We start from the raw sequence: 19,567 nt of genomic DNA, 5'->3' as shown, positions 1-19,567 counted from the left end.
AGGATTCCGGGGATATAAGGAACGCCGAAATCCGAGTTATAACGAAGAAGTTATGACCCGTCGAAGTTTCGCGACAGAACCGGCACGATACCGGGAAGCGTAAATAGTGAATTTATGATAGAGCGGGATTTAGCCTTAGCGATCTAAACGAAAGTCGTAGAATATGTTAAACTAAGAACATCGATAAAAAGAACGCTCAAAACTGACTTCATATGAAGAAGTTATGATTTTTCGAAGTTTCGAGTTAGCAGTGTACAACCCGAAATTCGAATATTAGATCGAGCGGTTTTTAGCCGACACGACCTAAACGAGAATCGAAGATCTCGTTGAGAGTAGCGTAACGAGAAAAAGATGGGCGGAAACGGATGTCAGATGAAGAAGTTATGAGGATTTAACGGACCAATCCTGTCCCGGCCTGTTAATAATATAAAATTTAAAATCGAGTCAAAATTAGCCGACGAAGTCTAAACGAAAGTTGTAGAGTACGTTCCCACCTTCCCGTGGATTTAAAGAACGTCAAAAACGGAGCTCGTATGTGAAAGTTATGATTTTTAGAAGCCAAGAACGAAATTTGCGAAACTGAGATGACGTGGCAACATCCGGACCCTCCATCGCTGATCAGACCTCGCTTCGGATCATGCCACGAAGCCTTCACATTACGCCCCGCATCGGAGTTCGGTACGCCCAGCGTACCCTCGGTCCTTATTCTCTTCCGAAGTGCGAGCCAGCTGGTGCGAGCTGGCAACCCCATCCGAACTACGCCCAGCGTAGCTGCTGAACGCGCAGTGTAGTCCGAGCTGCTGAGCGCCTATAAAAGGCTGCGAAGGTTTCCGAGTTTTTCACAACATTTCCTTTCTCTCTCTAAATTACTTTCTCTCTCTAGCCCATTTTAACCCCCTAAACCCTAGGAAAAACCCCATAGCACCCTAAGGAAGCCCCGAGGCTCCCGGAGTCCCAAGAAAAAGGAGTCTTTCGGTTTCGAAACGCTGCTCCAATTAAGTTCCGGTTTTCGATAAAATTCGCTGTAAGTGTGCTACGCTTACGCAATTTTTAATATAGCTTTCAAATAATTATAGGAATGTTATTAGGTCCTTAAAATAATTATTTGGACTATTATTATGAGTTATATTGAGTAATAATAGTCAGACTATTAATTTGTCGCGGTTATCGTTAGACTAAACCCTAGTGGTATCGATACTAGGTTTTATCGAAGGGATATCGTTTTGAGAGTATTGAAGCGTTGTCCAAGTGCTGAGTCACCACCTTTCAGGTGAGTGCATAGTTACTTTCAGCTTACACATAAATATGAAGTATTTTATATAAATTACGTGTTGTGTGTGCATATTATCTGTATACTTGCTATCTATGTTGGATGAACGTTTTATATATGTTTTCAATGATTTAAACTGTATATGTATTTTATATCTACAAAATGTGTTGGGTAAAACATGGGTAGATGTATTAGTTGTTGTGTGATAAAATGAAATAATGAGAGGCCTCGTTGTAGATGTTATTGAAGATCCAGTCATCTAGCGGAGTATAGATGACGACCACGGACTATTCTAGACAGTCCAGTGGAACACTAGCAGGCTCGCAACCTGTAGGTGTTTATTCGAACTGTGTGTTTATTTGAACTGTGTGCTCACCAGATGTACTCCATCCCCCACATGGTTGCCTTAAGGACATTTATTGCTGAGGAATCCCCTTAGCAGTAGTGTCCGTCTTGATGATAATCCTTAGGATAGGTCCCTTATGATAGATGCTTAGGGACGTAATGTGAGGATAACGGAAACGAGTAATCGGGTTTGTTTAATTTAATGAAGTTAATAAACTTATTTATTGTGGGTTGAAAACCCTATGTGCTCACCGGGCTCCCAAGTTTGACCCACTCAGTGTTATGTATTACAAGTAGTGGCGCTTGAGCATAGATATGGTGTTTGGACGAGGGATTACGGATATAGGCCTATAGATATGAAATAATGTAGTAAGACTTATATTGTACTGTTTATGCTTTTGATCTGTACGAACATGACATCCCAAGTCTTTTAATGAAATACATTTCTATGGAAATGTTTTTGATAAATCTTTATCATATTTTGTTTTGGGACAAATTCCACAACACTTTTATTTAAAATGTTACTCTGATTTTTAAACAAAGCATAAACAAACCGGTCTTTTCTGGCCGTGATTTTGGGGATGTCACAGAATCTCAGCTCTACCAATCACCTATACATCAAATAGTGACCAATTTCAATTACTACTCAAAGTACCAAAAATACCCTTAGGTCAAACTTGGTCAAAGACATGGGTCAAAAGTCAACCCAGCTAGTCGCTACGTCGTGACCACAAACCGGCAAAACAGGCGGGTCTGGTCCAAGTCACCACGTCGTGGTAACCTTAACCATGACATGGTGATAATTTGGGCAACTTAAGCCATTAAGTCATTTCCTTCAACTACAAGAGCTCCAAAGCTCATATCTGGTCCTACCCATGGTCTTGATGGGTAAAGTTTCCAACTTTATCCCTCAACCCCTCCATAAGCCAAAGTCCCGACCTTAACCTTTAATGGTAACTTAATGCATCAAGCCTCATATTAAGCACCCGGTCCTTAGAGTTGCACCTCCAAAGTTTCCAGAAGGATTTCATACTTCTAAGGGACCTTAAAAATCATGTTTTTATGGACTTGCATGTAACGCCCGTAGATTTAGACTAGTCAATTTAGAGACAATAATCGTCAAAAATGACTTTTTGATAGAAGATTATTTAGAATAAAAAAATCTTAACCAAGTTATAGTATATGTCACAAGGGTTCCGTACATATAAAGAACGCTGAAATCGGAGTTATAACGAATAAGTTATGACCTGTCGAAGTTTTACGACTAAACCGGCACGACACCGCGTAACGTAGAAAGTTAATTTTTGATAAATTACTTTTTAGCCTTAACAATATAAACAAAAGTCGTAGTATACGTTAAATCGAGAGCGTGCATAAAAAGAATGCCCAAATCTGACTTCGTATGAGGAAGTTATGATTTTTCTAAGATTTAACATAGCATTGCACAACCTGAAATTCGAATTGTAGATCGATCGATTTTTGGCCGACACAACCTAAATGACAAAGTAAATAATAAAAACATTCCAGAGTAAACAATTATCAAAGTAAATCCCAAATGAATTGCGGAAAACACGGTTGTATGTGCTGCGATTAAGTCGGACCCTTCCCTTTCGAACCGAAAACACCTGAAACCATAAACCACAACTGTAAGCACAAAGCTTAGTGAGTTCCCCAAATACCACATACCATACATATCATATAACGCCCCCATACTCGAATAATAATGAGATATGTGCCCCACCCACACTCGAATAACGGGCCTCACCCACACTCGGATAATAATGAGATACGGGCCCCGCCCACACTCAGATAATAGTGAGATACATACCCCACCTACACTCACATAACGAGCCCCGCCCAATAAACATACATATACAAGTACATACAAGTATCACACAGACAACAAGTATAATAACATAACCAAACGAGGGTCGGCCTTGGTGCCTTAGACTCGTTAAACCAATGAGGAAACTCACCCTGAATGCAGAAGCTCACTAAAAGAAATCCCTAGTTGCTGCCCTGATGACACCTCCTATCAGATCAAAATAACACCCAATTAGCAATTAGGTTCCATTCTAAAGCCCACCATCCATACTTGGGGTAAAATGACCATTTTACCCTTGACCCAACATGAACCAAACTAAGGCCCAAATCCAAAAGATCCATAAACGCCCACTAATGGCCCAAATCCAAACCCATATGGGCCTTATCCTAAGCCCATAATTTCCTTAGTTACAATTCAGATCACCCCAAGTACCCCTTTAGGACATACTTGGTTAAAGACAAAAGTCAAAAATCAAGATCAACAATCCATGTTGACCAAACACGTTGTGTTGTCCTTCAACACGCTGTGTTTCTCCATTAACTTTGAATCGGGAAAAACCAAGCCAACATGCCTTGTTGACCAACAAACACGTCGTGTTCGCCTAAGACCCAATAGGTTAATACGTTAAGCTACCTTCACCGAATCTAAGAGCTCCAAAGCTCAGATCTTTACCAAAATGAGGCCTAGAAGGGTAAAGTTTCCAACTTTACCCTTAGGAACCACCGAAATGAGTCCAAACCCAAACCCTAGACTTAAAAGAGTGAGGGCTTAACCATTAAGAACTTAATCTTCAAAGACAAAGCCCCAAAATGTAGATGAGTTGGAAGACCACGTAAACTTGCCAACTTTACATTCATTCATGCCTAGGAGAAGCTCATATGCTCAAGAAGGGCTTAATAAGGGACTTAATGCATACATGAGGCCTAAAATCTTTTAAAGCTTGCACCTTTTTGCCAAAGGAGTCCATGAAAACCCCAGATCTGAAGAATAAGGCTTTGGGACGTCCTAATCCAAACATTCATCCAAACCATGGCTAAAACATAACAATTTAACCCAAAAGAGAGATCTAAGCATCTAGCAATCCAGATAAGAACTTGATACCTCAAACTCCTTTCACAATGGGTAATGGTTCTGGATCCAAGACTTCCTTCTCTAAGCTTATAAACTTCAAGATCTTATAACTCCTTCACAATGCAAAAAATGAACACCAAACTTTCTTCCAAGTCTCAAATGCTTGACAATGGAGGCTACAACTCGTTTTAGCGTTTTGATAACAATGGAGGCTGATAAGGAGGCCAACCAAAAGGACTTAAGGCCTTTAAATAGGGTGCAACACCCTAAAAATTAGGGTTTCCTTCCCAGCTACCAACGCGCCGTGTTGAGACACCTTAACACGCCGTGTTGGTTCATTAAAATCTGCGGCCAAAAGCATCTTGATACGCTGTGTTGAGGCTTCAACACGTCGTGTCCCAAAGAGAAACTTAAGCAACTTGGAATCAACTTCATATCAGATATCAAGCGTTATAGTAAGATTTGAACTGGATATCGTTGCAAAAATAGGAGAGAAAGACATCATGGAAATAGCCTTGGACACAAACATGATGTTAGGTGAAAGTAGAGTGAGATCCATTATTGAAAATGCCAAATGTATACTCAAGGTAACTTTATTTAATTTGATCACTAATTTCCTTCACATACTCATTGCTTTATATTCATAATTGCATATAAATTGAAGTTATATATATGATCGTTTATTGGGTGATTTAGACCGCCAAAACAAATGGATCGTTTAGTGAAGACGTAATTAGCATGTCCTAGGAATACGGTATAACTGTGTTTTAGAAGCAAGAGTATTTTGTTCCATTTGGTTATTTTTTTATTTTTGATGATTATAAAATATAAAAAAGGATTTTTAAATAATAAAAACTATTTAAAAAATAGATTTGGGCAAATTTGATATTTTAAAACATTAAGAAGGGCAAATATGATGTTTAGAATTCAAGTCGGACAAATATGATATTTAAACGTTTAATAAGGATATATACGACCCGTTTAGCACACACACAAGTTCCTATTCCAGAATAGTTTTTTGGATTTGGATTTTGGTATACGAAAATCACTCATATTTATATAAAAATAATACATAACTATAAAATTGCATCGTACATAACTAAACAATTGCATCATATGTACCTATGAAACACATACCAAATACTATAAAATGGACTAATTTTGGATTGAGATTTTCATTTTAGACACATAAATATCTTTTTTGAGTTTTAACTAATGAACGTGAAAATTAAAAGTGTCGAACTGATCTGGTTAATCATATCTTCTTCAACTACACATCCATATTTCGTCTCATCTAAATGATTAAGAGAATATGAAATATTGTACCGAAATGTAGTGAGTACCATATTTAAGACATTTTTTTTGAATAGATATGACCATTTAAATACATGGATATTCGTGGGTAAATGGATCCAAAAGAACCTATTTTAGATTCAATGGTCATTTTTGTAAAATCTATTTTTTTAGTTATTTGTATAATACTAAAACAAACATTGAGACCAAAATTTGTGAATTTTCAATTTTTTTTATTCCATTATGAAATGTATTTACAACATAACTGTTTTCGTTTATAGAAATTTATAACGAAACCATATTACCAATGCGGATTAAACAACAGTAACCATTATTAATATTCAATATAATTTATTAGCGGTGATCATTTGGCGATTAAGCACTCAAAAAAGACATGACCAAAGTCTGAATTCTATAGATTTCAATTATGAGTAGTCTCTTATTTCGATTTTTTTTTTCAAAAAATAAGTAAAAAACGATGAAAGAATACACATTTTATATGGCTTATTGAGTAGTCATGTAACAAATTAAAACTATAAAAATGTCCGTAAAATACAAATTTGAATTAAAGTTATGATTTTTTTTATGAACTACAAGATAGTTTCTGTAATGTTGTGTTATATTTTATAAAATTTAAGTAATTTGATTACCTTATTCTTTGATCATTTGTGTAAATATAGGGATAATTTTGCAACTTTACTATAAAATAAGCCATTCAAAATATGAAAAAGTGGCAGGGTTTTACCATGATACTTACCCTTTTGACAAAGGTGGCCTATATTTTAATTCCTCATCAAGACATGAAGCAACGGTCTTCTTTTTAACGGTCGAGATTGAAGTTCTCACCCCCCCCACATTTTCAAATCCAAAAATGCGATCCTAACCCCAAATCATCTTCTTCTCTTCAAGAAATCCTTTCAACATCTTCACAGTTTTCAAATATCCAGATACACTAATTTTCCATGGAAGGCAAAACGGACACCCTCGACCCATCAGGTGAAAACCAAGAAAGCCAGATCTCTCATGCCTCAGTATCGGAAGTTATTAGTTGGAGTAACGAGTCTTCGAATCAAGAGAATACTACATCTGGGATGATCCCAGCTTTTACTAATGGAGGGTTTGACTGCAACAAATCACTGGACCAACATGATGATTGCAAAATGGAGGAAGAAGGTGGAACCCTAATTGCTGACCACCTCTTTCGCCCGGATGGTTCTCTTGATTGCGAGAAAAAGTCGGGTGGGGTTTCAACAATGGACGAAGATGAAGAATCTTCGCTGGATTACATGGTCTGTGATTCCACTTCCAAGCTAATTCCAAAGGGGTTTCTGAGGTCGAACTGTACAGGTTCGAATTTTGACTGATTTACGCTTTACTTTACCCTAGTTGTCTAAATTTTGCATTTTCTGCTCTTTCATCCCGATAAGATCAAAATCAAAATCTTTCAGTACTTCACATTACATTTGAGAGTCGACTTTGTAAATTCTATAGATGAATCGACATTAATCTACTTCCTTTTTGCACCAGATGAGGTAGTTCTCTTCGTGAATGCTGGAGCAGAAACTACGGTGGAACTAGACTCCAATATAAACATTGTAGCCGATAAGTACTTTGAAGGAGGAGATGTATTTCAAACAAACGAATCCATAACTGAAGGCGGTGATGTTCCATTCATATACCACTCTGCAAGACTAGGAGACTTTCAGTACCTGTTCAACAATCTGCCAGAGGGAAATTACTTTATTGACCTTCACTTCGTTGAGATGATAAACACATTTGGCCCCAAAGGAATGAGAGTCTTCAATGTATACTTACAGGAAGAGAAGGCAAGTTCATTGTTTCTTCCAAATACTTGAAAAATTAACCACAAAACTTTAAAACTCACCATTGTTTCTCAACAGATTCTTGCAGATTTCGACATCTTCTCGGTTGTTGGAGCTAATAAACCATTACAGTTAGTTGACTCAAGAGTCTCGGTCAAACCTGGTGAGACAATTGTAATTAGGTTCGAAGGAATCACTGGAAGCCCATTGGTTAGTGGAATCTGCATAAGAAGAGCTCCTAAACTCCCTGGTAGCTAAAATTTCATATAGATTTTTAATTCTATTTGTAATTTTGTTGAGTGAATATGAATTTGATTTGACTTTTTTCTTTTGATTTACTCACAGATGATGTAACACAAGATTTTCTAAAATGTCAGAACTGTGCTGCTGATATAGAAATTCCATCAGTTCAGGTATGTAATGTTCTTATTAACAAGCACATTAATATTACTGAATGATGTATAAATGTGTCCAAATTACTGAATATATACAGAAGAAAGTCATGCGAAAGAAATCAGTAGAGAAATATGAGAAGAGGATACAAGAGTTGACTAGTCAACGTCAGAGGAAGACTGATGAATGTTATCAAGCTTGGATGTCTTTAACTGCAGCAACTAAGCAGCTTGAAAAGGTCCACATGGAACTTGACAAAAGATTGATCCATTCATCTTCTCTTGGTAAGATTTTTCCCAAAATAAATTTAACTTTTTTCTTTTTTGACTTATTATTTTGTTAGAAATTCCTAATTTTCTTTCTTTTTAGACCAAAAAATGGAGAAACAATCTGAACAATTGAGAGACATATCAAGTAGATATGAACATGACAAGAAAGTTTGGGTAGCTGCAGTTAAAGAACTATCACACAGAATAACGGTAATTAATTAATTAATTAACTAACTAATTAACATAAATATTACATAATATAATCAAAATTATATATCTTTTTTAACCTTATTCATTAATCAGGTATTGAAACAAGACCACTCTCAGCTCTCTCTTCAAGCACACCAATGTGCTGACTCAGTTCCTGATCTCAATAACATGGTTTCTGCAGTTCAAGCATTGGGTGGGTAAATTAGTAAATTCACAATTAAATTTTCACCCTATTGGAGTTTTAACATTTTCTATTATTACTTTTAGTTGCACAGTGTGAGGATCTTAAAGTGAAATACAACCAAGAACAAATCAAGAGAAGAAAGCTTCATAATCAACTTGAGGATACAAAAGGTCTGCTAACTTTTTCTTTTTCTTTTTGTTTTTGTTTTTTTAACAAACATATAAAGTTTCTAACTTTCTATAAATACTAATTCTTATTATAATTTCAGGAAACATAAGGGTGTTTTGCAGATGTCGTCCACCAAGCAAACAAGAAACTTTGACCGGATGGTCAACCGTTGTTGACTTTGATGCAGCTTCAAATGGAGAACTTGGTGTTCTTAATAGTGGTTCCACTAAAAAGACATTTAGATTCGATAGAGTCTTCACACCAAATGACAATCAAGGTTAGATAAACTTACTATACCAATAATGCCCTTTTATATATGTATATGTATATCATATTCTAATATGCATTCTTGTGTTTTTCTTTTTTTACATTAAACAGTTGATGTTTTTGCACATGCTTCACCATTGGTGACTTCAGTATTGGATGGATACAATGTGTGTATATTTGCATATGGTCAAACAGGGACAGGAAAGACATTTACAATGGAGGGTATTGAGGGAAATCGAGGGGTAAATTACAGAACATTAGAGGAATTATTCAAAATTGCAAAAGAAAGAGTTGATAGTTTTACTTATGACATATCAGTTAGTGTGCTTGAAGTTTATAATGAACAGATAAGGGATCTACTTGCAACACCATCATCAACCTCCAAAAAGTAAAAACAATATTTTATTTTATTAAATCAGTTAACTTAAATGTATACAAATGTAATAATACAAAATTTTCATGAAAATATAGGTTGGAAATAAAACAAGCATCTGAAGGGTTTCACAATGTTCCTGGTTTAGTTGAAGCTAAAGTTGAGAACATAAAAGAAGTTTGGAATGTATTACAAGCTGGAAGTAGTGCAAGAGTTGTTGGATCAAATAATGTGAATGAACATAGCAGCAGATCTCATTGGTAAGTACAAAAATTAGCAATTTACTTTATTACCCTTGTTTTTTGTATGTTGAAGATTTGTTTCTTTTTATAGTATGCTTTCTATCATGGTAAAAGCAAAGAACTTGATAACAAATGAGTGCACAAAGAGCAAACTATGGCTTGTGGATTTAGCTGGAAGTGAAAGGGTTGCAAAAACAGATGCTCAAGGTGAAAGGCTTAAAGAGGCTCAAAATATTAATCGATCACTTTCTGCTCTTGGAGATGTTATTTCTGCTTTAGCAAATAAGAGTAGTCACATTCCATATAGGAACTCAAAGCTCACACATTTACTTCAAGATTCATTAGGTAAACTTCAAATTCATCTATCTTTTTTGAAAACCCAAAACCCAAAAAGGGTGATTAATGTAAAAAGTTTGTTTCTTTAACGTAAATGTGTGAGCTTTGGAATACCCAAAGCTCACACATTTACTTCAAGATTCATGTAAAGTTCAAATTTGTGCTCTTTATTTATCTTTTTTGAAAACCCAAAACCCAAAAAGGGTGATTAATGTAAAAGTTTGTTTCTTTAATTGTAAATGTGTGAGCTTCCAAAGCTTACACATTTACTTCAAGATTCATTAGGTAAAGTTCAAATTTGCGATTTTTATTTATCTTTTTAGAAAACCCAAAACCCAAAAAGGGTGATTAATGTAAAAGTTGGTTTCTTGAAGGGGGTGATTCGAAAACATTGATGTTTGTGCAAATAAGTCCCTCTGAACATGACTTGAGTGAGACTTTGAGTTCTTTGAACTTTGCAACGAGAGTGAGAGGGGTTGAATTAGGTCCTGCTAAAAAGCAAATTGATACAAGTGAGCTTCAGAAAATTAAAATCATGGTAAGTAATTTTTATTTATTCATACATATTGTTTGTTGTCATTTTTTTATATTTGGAGTTGTATTTGAATTGTGTTTTTGGTGTGAATCTTGAATCTTAAAGCTTGATAAAGCAAAGCAAGAATCGCGTTTGAAAGATGAGTCTTTGAGGAAGTTAGAAGAGAGTTTACAGAATGTAGAAGGCAAGATTAAAGGAAAAGATCAAGTTTATAAAAACCAAGTCGAAAAAATTAAGGAGCTTGAGACACAAATCGAGTTGAAAACAGGATCATATTCTCAATTAGAAAAACAAATTTCTAATCTTTCTGAAAAGTTAAAGGCGAAAGAAGAATTCAACAACGGGCTTCAACAAAAGGTTTTGATTTTGTCCTTTTTGCTATGTTTTTTTTATGTATGATCATTAAAGCATTATAAATAATGACACACATATTTATTTATTTGATATAAAAAGGTGAAGGAGCTCGAGAACAAGCTTACAGAACGTGAAGAGTTAGGGACAATAACATACCAACAGAAGGTATTTGGAGATTTTTTAAAAATTTTATATAATTTTTTTTTTTTTTTTAATAAACTTGGAAATTTGAAAGCAGGTGAGGGATCTTGAAGACAAATTGAAAGTGCAAGTCAAAGAGTCAAAGTCCTACACCATGACCCTTCAAGAAAAGGTTTGTAAAAATTTATGATTTTATGAAATAGGAAAAAAATTGTTTATTTATTTTTCTTTCTCTTTTTGATGTTTCAGATTGAGGAACTTGAAAGGAAATTGAAAGAACAGGAACAAAATTCTGATTCAACCACCCTCCTTCTAAAGGTATTTTTTTGTTATTTATAATGAAAGACAATTTATTTATTTATTTTGCTAATAGTGTATATTAATTTCGTGATATTTATAGATTAAGGTTCTTGAAGAGAAGCTTAAAGATCAAGAAAGGCGGTTATCCATAGCTACAATCACAGATTCTTGTAGTTCAATGAAAACAACAACTCGTGATGAAGGGAAACATGTTGGTGTTGTTTCAAGGGACAAATTTGTAATTTCACATGAGGCTGAACAACATGTGTTGAGGGGTTCAAATCTAATGAACCGGCAAACGGCTGCTAGCTTGAACCGGTCCAAGAGAAATGACTCATTGGGGAGTAATTGTGGGGGTGAAGTGAGAAGAAAAAGGGTTTCAAGAAATAGTGAAGTTGAGAATGTGGTGGACCCACAACCACCACCTAGGGTTCGTGGTGGTTCGTCAAGGGTGGTTAAACCAGCACCGGTGGTGGCTCAGAGACCGGTGGTTCATCATGGTAGACCAAGTAGTAACCCGAGTCAAGGGGTTAAAGATAGAGATAGCAAGAAAAGGGTGTGGGCGTGAATCTTGAATCTTGATAGATATATGAACATAATATATATATGCAAAAGCTAATTTGCATTAGTTGTGTATTAAGTGAGATTGTTCCATTGTCATTATTTGGGGATTTGCAGGTTCTCGTTGCCGATTCAAGTATAGAAAGAGGCCGGTTTTAGTCGTGTCTTTGGATGTGTATTTTCAATATGTTTTCATTTTTCATTTGTTGTTATTTCAAATTATATAGTAATATTTAACATAGTTGAACATCCATATTAAATAAAAATAATAAGAGTAAATTACATGAATGGTCCTTATGGTTTAGGGTAATTTGCACGTGTGGTCCCTAATTTAATTTTTTAACTCGGAAGGTCCCTACTGTTTGTTTTTGTTACGCGCTTGGTCCCTTTCTTACCTAAAAAAGACTATTTTGTCCTTGGTTTTTTAATTTCTTTAAATAAACACACCCCCAACCTCACCCCCTCATCTTATCTTACCTACCTCATCGTTTTTTTTTTTTTTTTTCTATTTAAATGATAGTCGTTTTAGGTAAGATAGAGACCAAATATGTAACAAAAACAAATTGTAGGGACCAAGTGTGTAACAAAAACAAATAGTAGGGATCTTCCGAGTTAAAAAAATAAGTTAGAGACCAGACGTACAAATTACCCAAAACCATAAGGACCATTCGTGTAATTTACTTAAATAATAAGTATAAGATTATAAAAGTTGAGTATAAAATAAAGGTAAATACACAAAGTACATAAGCATATTATTGAAACACAAGTACTTCAAGAAAATGCTCTATAACGCCATACTCACTCTGCTTGAGATGATCCGAGTTTTTCATCGGAATGATTAGGACAAGTCTATGTAAACAATATGACGATCGACAAGTATCACTAAAATATGAAAGTTGTCACTGTAAAATTTGTTTTCGGAAAACTCAATATTAGCGACAAAATGCTAGTGATGGACTTTGGAATTTTTCGAGACAATTGTTTCTTGAAATGACTATACCTTGAATTACATTCCGATGACCAATATGGAACTTTACCTCCAATCAATTCTCACTTGAATCAAGAAAATACATATATTTCTATGACGAAGTCCATTGAGGAATTTTGCCGAAAATTCTACGGGAAGGCATGGATATATTGTAGACTACATCTTCTAACAATCTTTGCTTTGTTATTCCAAATCAAGTTGCTTTCTTTTCCTTTGATGAATAAATTCTTTTATGTTTTGGAAGCCCTCGCACAATGCTTATATCATGACCAGGACAAATAGTGTTTAAGGTGTCAAGGTGTCGACAGACGTCACAATGCTTATATCATCCTTACACAGTTTAGGGATGATTGGCGACCTTGGCGAGGAGCACGCCGTTGATTATTATAAGGAGGATGACTATGAGCCGATGGTGTAGACACTACATGACCAAGATGTCATAGATATATCATGTTTCTCTAATGTAGGAGACTCCAATGGCCCTTAGAGGCCATTTATCCGCCGATATAGGCTTGGAAAACATTTTATCAATCGGACGAACTTATGGATATTTTGGGAGGGTTTGGATAATCCTTGTCCTACCTATAGACAAAATTCAATGAATGTTAAATAGAGAAAATTACTAATTACTTTATAAAAAATAGTAAAAAAAATCAAAATTAAACACAATACCCATTAATTTCGCAGATGGATTAAGACCAACTATGAAATGAGTATTTCATCTGTGAACGTACATGCAGTTTATGCATGTTTTTGTCTCGGAAACTTGTACGTTCACAAATGGAAAATAAATCTATGAAATCAGTCAACTTTAGATATAAAAACCTTTTTTTAATCATTTATTTTTCTAGTTTTTTGGTTGGGAAAATTCTTTGAAGAAGCCATGGACGAGAAAATGTATTCTTCTGACGTTAAACAATAATTCCAAAGATGTAAGTCATAAGCTAAGATTTTTTTGCAAATTTTTATATAAAATCTATTAATTTGTAGTCATAGTTGTCTGATTTTGTAGTCAACCTTAAAATTCATAGTAAAAACTAACTACTTAAAAAAAGTGTACCTACAAATCACAAATGTAATGAGAGCATTTCATAGATGGATTGTAGTTCATCTATGAAATGAGACTATTTATACCTCAAACAATGATTTTATAGATGGAATGCGAACATTTCATACATGGAATGCAAACATTTCATACATGGAATGCAAATCCATCTATAAAATGGGGTTAACTTGTTGGTATTTATACTTCAAACAATGATTTCATACATGATTATTATTGATTTCATAAATGGAAAATCCTTTTGTGAACATACAAGTCTCCGAAGCAAAAACATAAACTGCTTGTACGTTGGCATATTGAATACTCATTTCATAGTTGATCCTAATCCATTGTGAAATTGATGGCTATTATATGTAATTTTTGATTTTTTGATTTTTTATTTTTTTTACAAAATAACTAGCAAATTTAGCTATATTAGTAATTTTTAACGTCAAATATATGTTTGCGTGTTACCGAATAATATATTATTATTTGTATAGTTTAAAGCTTATTTGTTTTTAGTTTAAAATTTTAACTTTACTTATTTTTACATACTTTTTAACATAACTATAAAAATATTCTCTATTTCAAAAAACAGAGGATCAAAAAGAAAAAATAAAATAAAAATCAACTACTCCTTAAATTCATACACACAATAAAAACTCGTCCTTCTAAATAAATATTTTTTAAACGGTAAATTTCACATACTTCTAAACTACTCCTTAAATTCATGCACAATAATATTTCAAGCTCAACCTAAATCTTTTTTAAACCCTAAATTTAACATACTCTAAACTATACCTTAAATTCATATCCTCAATAATACTTCAACCTCAACCTAGAGAAAGGACATTGTATTGTGTAGAAATTTCGTGGTTTCAGGTGCACATGGAACACTGAGATCCGATTGACAAAATTGGTTTTGTGACATTTGAAGTTTTGAATGTGGGGATATAACCAATGAAGTGATTATTATTTAAATCCACTTTATTCAATTTGAGAGAAGCTAAACTATCAGGGATTAATCCGATAAGATCATTGTTTTGAGTTCAGTCAAATCGTTGATAGATTCAGGAATACCGAAAAAGTGATTCCCGTGAACCTCATAAGCTCGTGAGTGAAGTCGTAGTCCCGTTAACATCAATGGAATCACTCATTCCAACTCGGGATTAACCATTTAACAAAAGGATTCTAAGACCCGATTCGTTAAATGTCGCCGGAATACCACCGTAAATCTAATTCATTCACAGTTTTATAGCCCCAAGAGACCGCATAAGTCCGAGATATTCCGGCAAAGGTCCGGCCAAATTGCAACTCATCATTGAAAGATTCTGGTTATAATCTAAATACGTCCACCTCAATTCCAACAACCCAGATGAAAAAAGATCCCTCCATTGTTCAATACACCAACATAACCCATCTTGCTTCTAACGAACACGAGATTCAGAAAATAAACCTAAATCGAGTTGGCACATGAAATTGACAATTCATTCGTGATAATAGACGAAGATTTTCGCTTCTTGAGACTACCATAAACACCACATCGATCTGCAACTCCAGCCTTGTCGCCGCCTTTATTAGTCGTGGCTGCTTCCATTTTTACCTCGATTTCCTTTGTCTTCTATTTTCTTGTCATTATTTCTTGTAACCACAGATGCATTCTTCGATCAACGAAAATGACAGAATAGAGTAGATGAGGAAAAGGGGAAGCCGATAGTCACAAAAGAAAAAAAATGGGATTCTTTGCAGGTGAAGGGTGAGGAAGGAGGAAAAGAAAGAGAGAGAGTCAAAGAGAGAAAAAGAAAGTCAAAGAGATAGAGAAAGAGGAAGAGATGGGAGGGCACGTGTGGTGTGATAGGTGGGGTATTCTATTTTTCTATTATTTTTTTTTTAAATTGAAAATGTATTAATATACATTTAAAAAATTTAAAAAAATTGAAGAAAAAAAAATTTGAAGGCAAAATTGTCTTTTCATATTTTTCACAGACCAAAACTATAATTTTTTTTATTTTTTTTTGATTTTGGTCATATGTAAGTTGAAATATTTTGTAGACATTATCAACGGTTTTCGAAACCAATTTTATAGTTTTGTCTATTTTGAATGGTGGATATGTAGTTTTGTCTATTTTTAACGGTGGATAAAGGATGCTAGGAAAGCATAGAAGGTAATGGTACAAAAAGATGAGAACTTTATCCCATATATTCATGATTGCTTTGGAATCCTATATGATTAATGTCCTAGTTACATACCGATTAATGTGTGGCGGCGTTTGTATAGTGTAAGTGATATACAACATAATACAATCCCTATTCCAGGTCGTTTTGGTGTGATCAACAGGAGGCAAAAACAAAAAAACATAATAGGACTCAATCCATGTCATGGGCTTTCTAGTAATTAATTTAAGTTTTTTTATTTTAGCAATTGAATTTATTTATTTCATGAGTTTATCTTTTATGTTTAGGATGGTGATTGAGTCCTATTAGGTTTCTTTTTTTGTTTGCTATAAGTATGGTATTATACCACACTTATCTTTTTATGCATTAAAAAGTATTGGAGTTTATCTCTTGTGAAGTCTACCTGTGGCTCGAATACAAGTTATACAAACTGGCGCTTTATCAAATGGTATCAGAGCAGCGATTCTGACAACGATACTGTTCACCAGAATTAGTGTTCATGCGTCACTGTTCACCGGAACATTGTTCATGACGTCATTGTTCATCAAAAAGTATTGTTCATGCAAGTTTTTTTATTGGTTCGTTTCAATAGTTTTTGGGAGATGGCAACAAATCTCAATAATATTGATCGCATTGGAATGCTTGAGTCTGATGAAAGAGGAAGTAGAAAGCCATCAGGTGGAGGTGGCGATGCAACTTAAGGAGATTTTGGATTTGATCAAGGACCTTAAGGTCGAGCGGGATAAGAAGAAAAAGAAGAAGAAGAAATAGTTCGATAGTGAGAGAGAGTCGTCAGACAGCGGTGATGACAAATCCAGGGGTTTTGGTGATCACATGGGTTCTGGTTTTCTCAATGGAAAGAACATGGACTCATTACGTGATTCCCAAAAAATCAAGATGTTTATCTTTTTAGGGGATCTGCATATGGATGATTTATCGGGACGAGAGGTACTTTGAAGTGCAGAGGATCAGCAAGAAGGATTGATTGAGGGCAACGGATTTATGTATGGATGGGTCTGCACTTGCATAATATCGATGGTTGGAGGCACGATCACCATGCCATACATGGGAAAAGCTCAAGAAGAAGCTACTAGTTCGCTTTCAACCATCATACGGAGGTAATGTTTACCAGCAATTCTTGTCAATTCAACAATTGAGAACGACTCGTGACTATGTGTGTGAGTTTGAGAAATTAGTCGAAAAAATGCTTGACTTTCTTGAAGAGGTTCTGGAAGCAACATTTATTAATGGATTAAAACTTGAGTTGAGATCAACGGTAAGAATAATGGAACCCAAAAGTTTATCTAAGGTCATGAAGGCAACGATAAGAATCGAATAAAATAAGAATGGTGGAGTGTAACATCCGCTCCAACTATAAATAATTTTTGTGTATAAACCTTCCTTGAGGTGGCCACGACGTGGTGGAGCATCACCACGATGTGGCGGAACACTATGTATCGCGACTTTTAAATGACCATCACCGCATGGTGGCCTATAACCACCACATGGTGGTGGTTAAATCAGAAACCCTAATCTTTGGGGTTTGCGCCCCTCTTTAAGGGAATGTAATGGTTAGGGTTGCTCACCCTCAACCTCTATCACACTCTCTCAGCCTCCAAGCAAACCCTAACTTCCAACTTGCCTTTAAAGCTTTTGGTGTTGATTTTTGGGTATTAGAAGAAGAAGAAGGTGACATTTGGGCTTTGATTCAACAAAGGACTCTTCTCATCTTCTTGTGGTGCATCTTTTGGACTTTGGTAAGCCTTCAAGTTCCATGCTTTTTAGTTCTTTGTGCATAGATCTAGGTTTTTAAGCCTTGTTCTCCATCTTGGGACTTATTTGGGTGTTGGAATTCCATAAAGTTGCCAACTTTATGGATCACTAGAGTCCCTTTGGGATTAGGAGTGATGGATCTAGAATTTCTTGGAGTTTTGAGCTCTTACTTGTGATCTCTGCTCTTTTTACTTCACTTTGACTTATTTTGAGTTCAATACATGCAGTGGACATGCATGTTTATAAATAAATGATTTTTATGCTTCAATGGATGAGAGAATGCCTTATGGTAAGTTTGAATGGTTGGCTTGATGGATTAAGAGCTTATTAGAATAAGCTGGTATGAACAGTCACCGTGACGTGGTGAATGGTCACCACGACACGGTGGATGGCTACCATGCAACTGTTTTGTTCTCTAGTCACCACAACGTGGCTGGAGCTAACCACGACGTGGTGACTGGCTAAGTTGACTGTGACCTTTGACCAGGGTTTGACCAAGTTTGACCTAAGGAATCAACCACAGGTGGTTGATTCCTGTCTTCGCTCACATTTCCAGCTCCACTTCTGGTTCTTACCATTTTTGATCTACACACCGAATAAGGTGAATTTAGATCCTCAATCACGATATATAATTAAATCATCCTTATCACTCTGAAACGTTTACATGTTAGTTCTAATACCGTAGTCATATTCTTAGAATCCTAAACACATAAGCTTTAAAGATCCGGTTGGCAACAAACCATAGATCCAAACAAATAATATCATATATGGCAAACATATAACATTTAGTGCTTGCGTCTAAAGTATGACAGACATTTATCTCAAAATTTTCACTTAGCATTCTAAGTTTAAGTCTAGAAATCCTACAAATTCCTAGTTCGCTTAAACTAATGCTATATATGATACCAACTGTGACATCCCCAAAATCACGGCCAGAAAAGACCGGTTTCATTTATGATTTTAAAATAATTTCAGAGTAAATCCATTGATTTAAAAGAGTTGCAGAATTTGTCCCCAAAACAATACATGATAAAATAAGGTTTATTAAAGAATTTCTTAAAGAAATATATTTTCATTATATATCAAAACTCGGGATGTCATGTTCTGATACAGACACAAAAGCATAAACAATAAAACATAGACCTCACACAGCTATATAGAACTACTGGTCTATAAACAAAAACATCTTCACAAGTTCTCCAACTTATGCCCTCGCGCCACTACCTGTAATACAAGGAAACTGCGTGGGTCAGGCTTGGGAGCCTGGTGAGCATATAGGGTTTTCAACCCACAATAAATAATTATATTTAATTTCACCAACCAACAATAACCCGATTACCCATTCCTGTTATCCTCACTTTACGTCCTTATGACAACAACTATTACAAGGGACCTAATCAAGGATTTTCATCGACACGGACACTACTGCAGAGGGGTTTCCTCAACAATGAATGTCCTAAGGCAACCATGAGGGGGATAAAATACAGCAAATGAACACCCAAGTTCACTACACCTACAGGTTATGAGCCTGCCAGCATTCCACTGAACTGTCTAGAAAAGTCTGTGGTCGTCATCCATATTTTGCTGGACGAGTAGATCACAATCACATCGAGGCCTCTCATCATTTTT

The 19,567-nt window shown here is 35.3% G+C and overlaps 1 protein-coding gene across 1 annotated transcript; it reads left to right on the top strand.

Annotated features, from left to right (window-relative positions):
• The first annotated feature begins 6,619 nt into the window (after window positions 1-6,619).
• LOC111883439 (kinesin-like protein KIN-14R) lies at window positions 6,620-12,248 on the top strand. Its single transcript, XM_023879773.3, has 18 exons — window positions 6,620-7,151; window positions 7,332-7,630; window positions 7,706-7,877; window positions 7,973-8,040; window positions 8,121-8,304; window positions 8,390-8,499; window positions 8,593-8,692; window positions 8,767-8,853; window positions 8,952-9,128; window positions 9,230-9,506; window positions 9,590-9,751; window positions 9,825-10,078; window positions 10,444-10,607; window positions 10,710-10,961; window positions 11,058-11,123; window positions 11,197-11,271; window positions 11,349-11,417; window positions 11,500-12,248. The coding sequence occupies exons 1-18, from the start codon at window positions 6,767-6,769 to the stop codon at window positions 11,965-11,967; spliced, it is 3,369 nt and encodes a 1,122-aa protein (XP_023735541.1). The 5' UTR covers window positions 6,620-6,766; the 3' UTR covers window positions 11,968-12,248.
• The last annotated feature ends 7,319 nt before the right edge of the window (window positions 12,249-19,567 follow it).

The sequence above is a fragment of the Lactuca sativa genome, chromosome 2 (genome assembly GCF_002870075.4).
Source record: "Lactuca sativa cultivar Salinas chromosome 2, Lsat_Salinas_v11, whole genome shotgun sequence".
Taxonomy (NCBI): Eukaryota; Viridiplantae; Streptophyta; class Magnoliopsida; order Asterales; family Asteraceae; genus Lactuca; species Lactuca sativa.
Note: the sequence above shows the minus strand (reverse complement) of the source record. Positions and strands in the feature narration are given on the sequence as shown.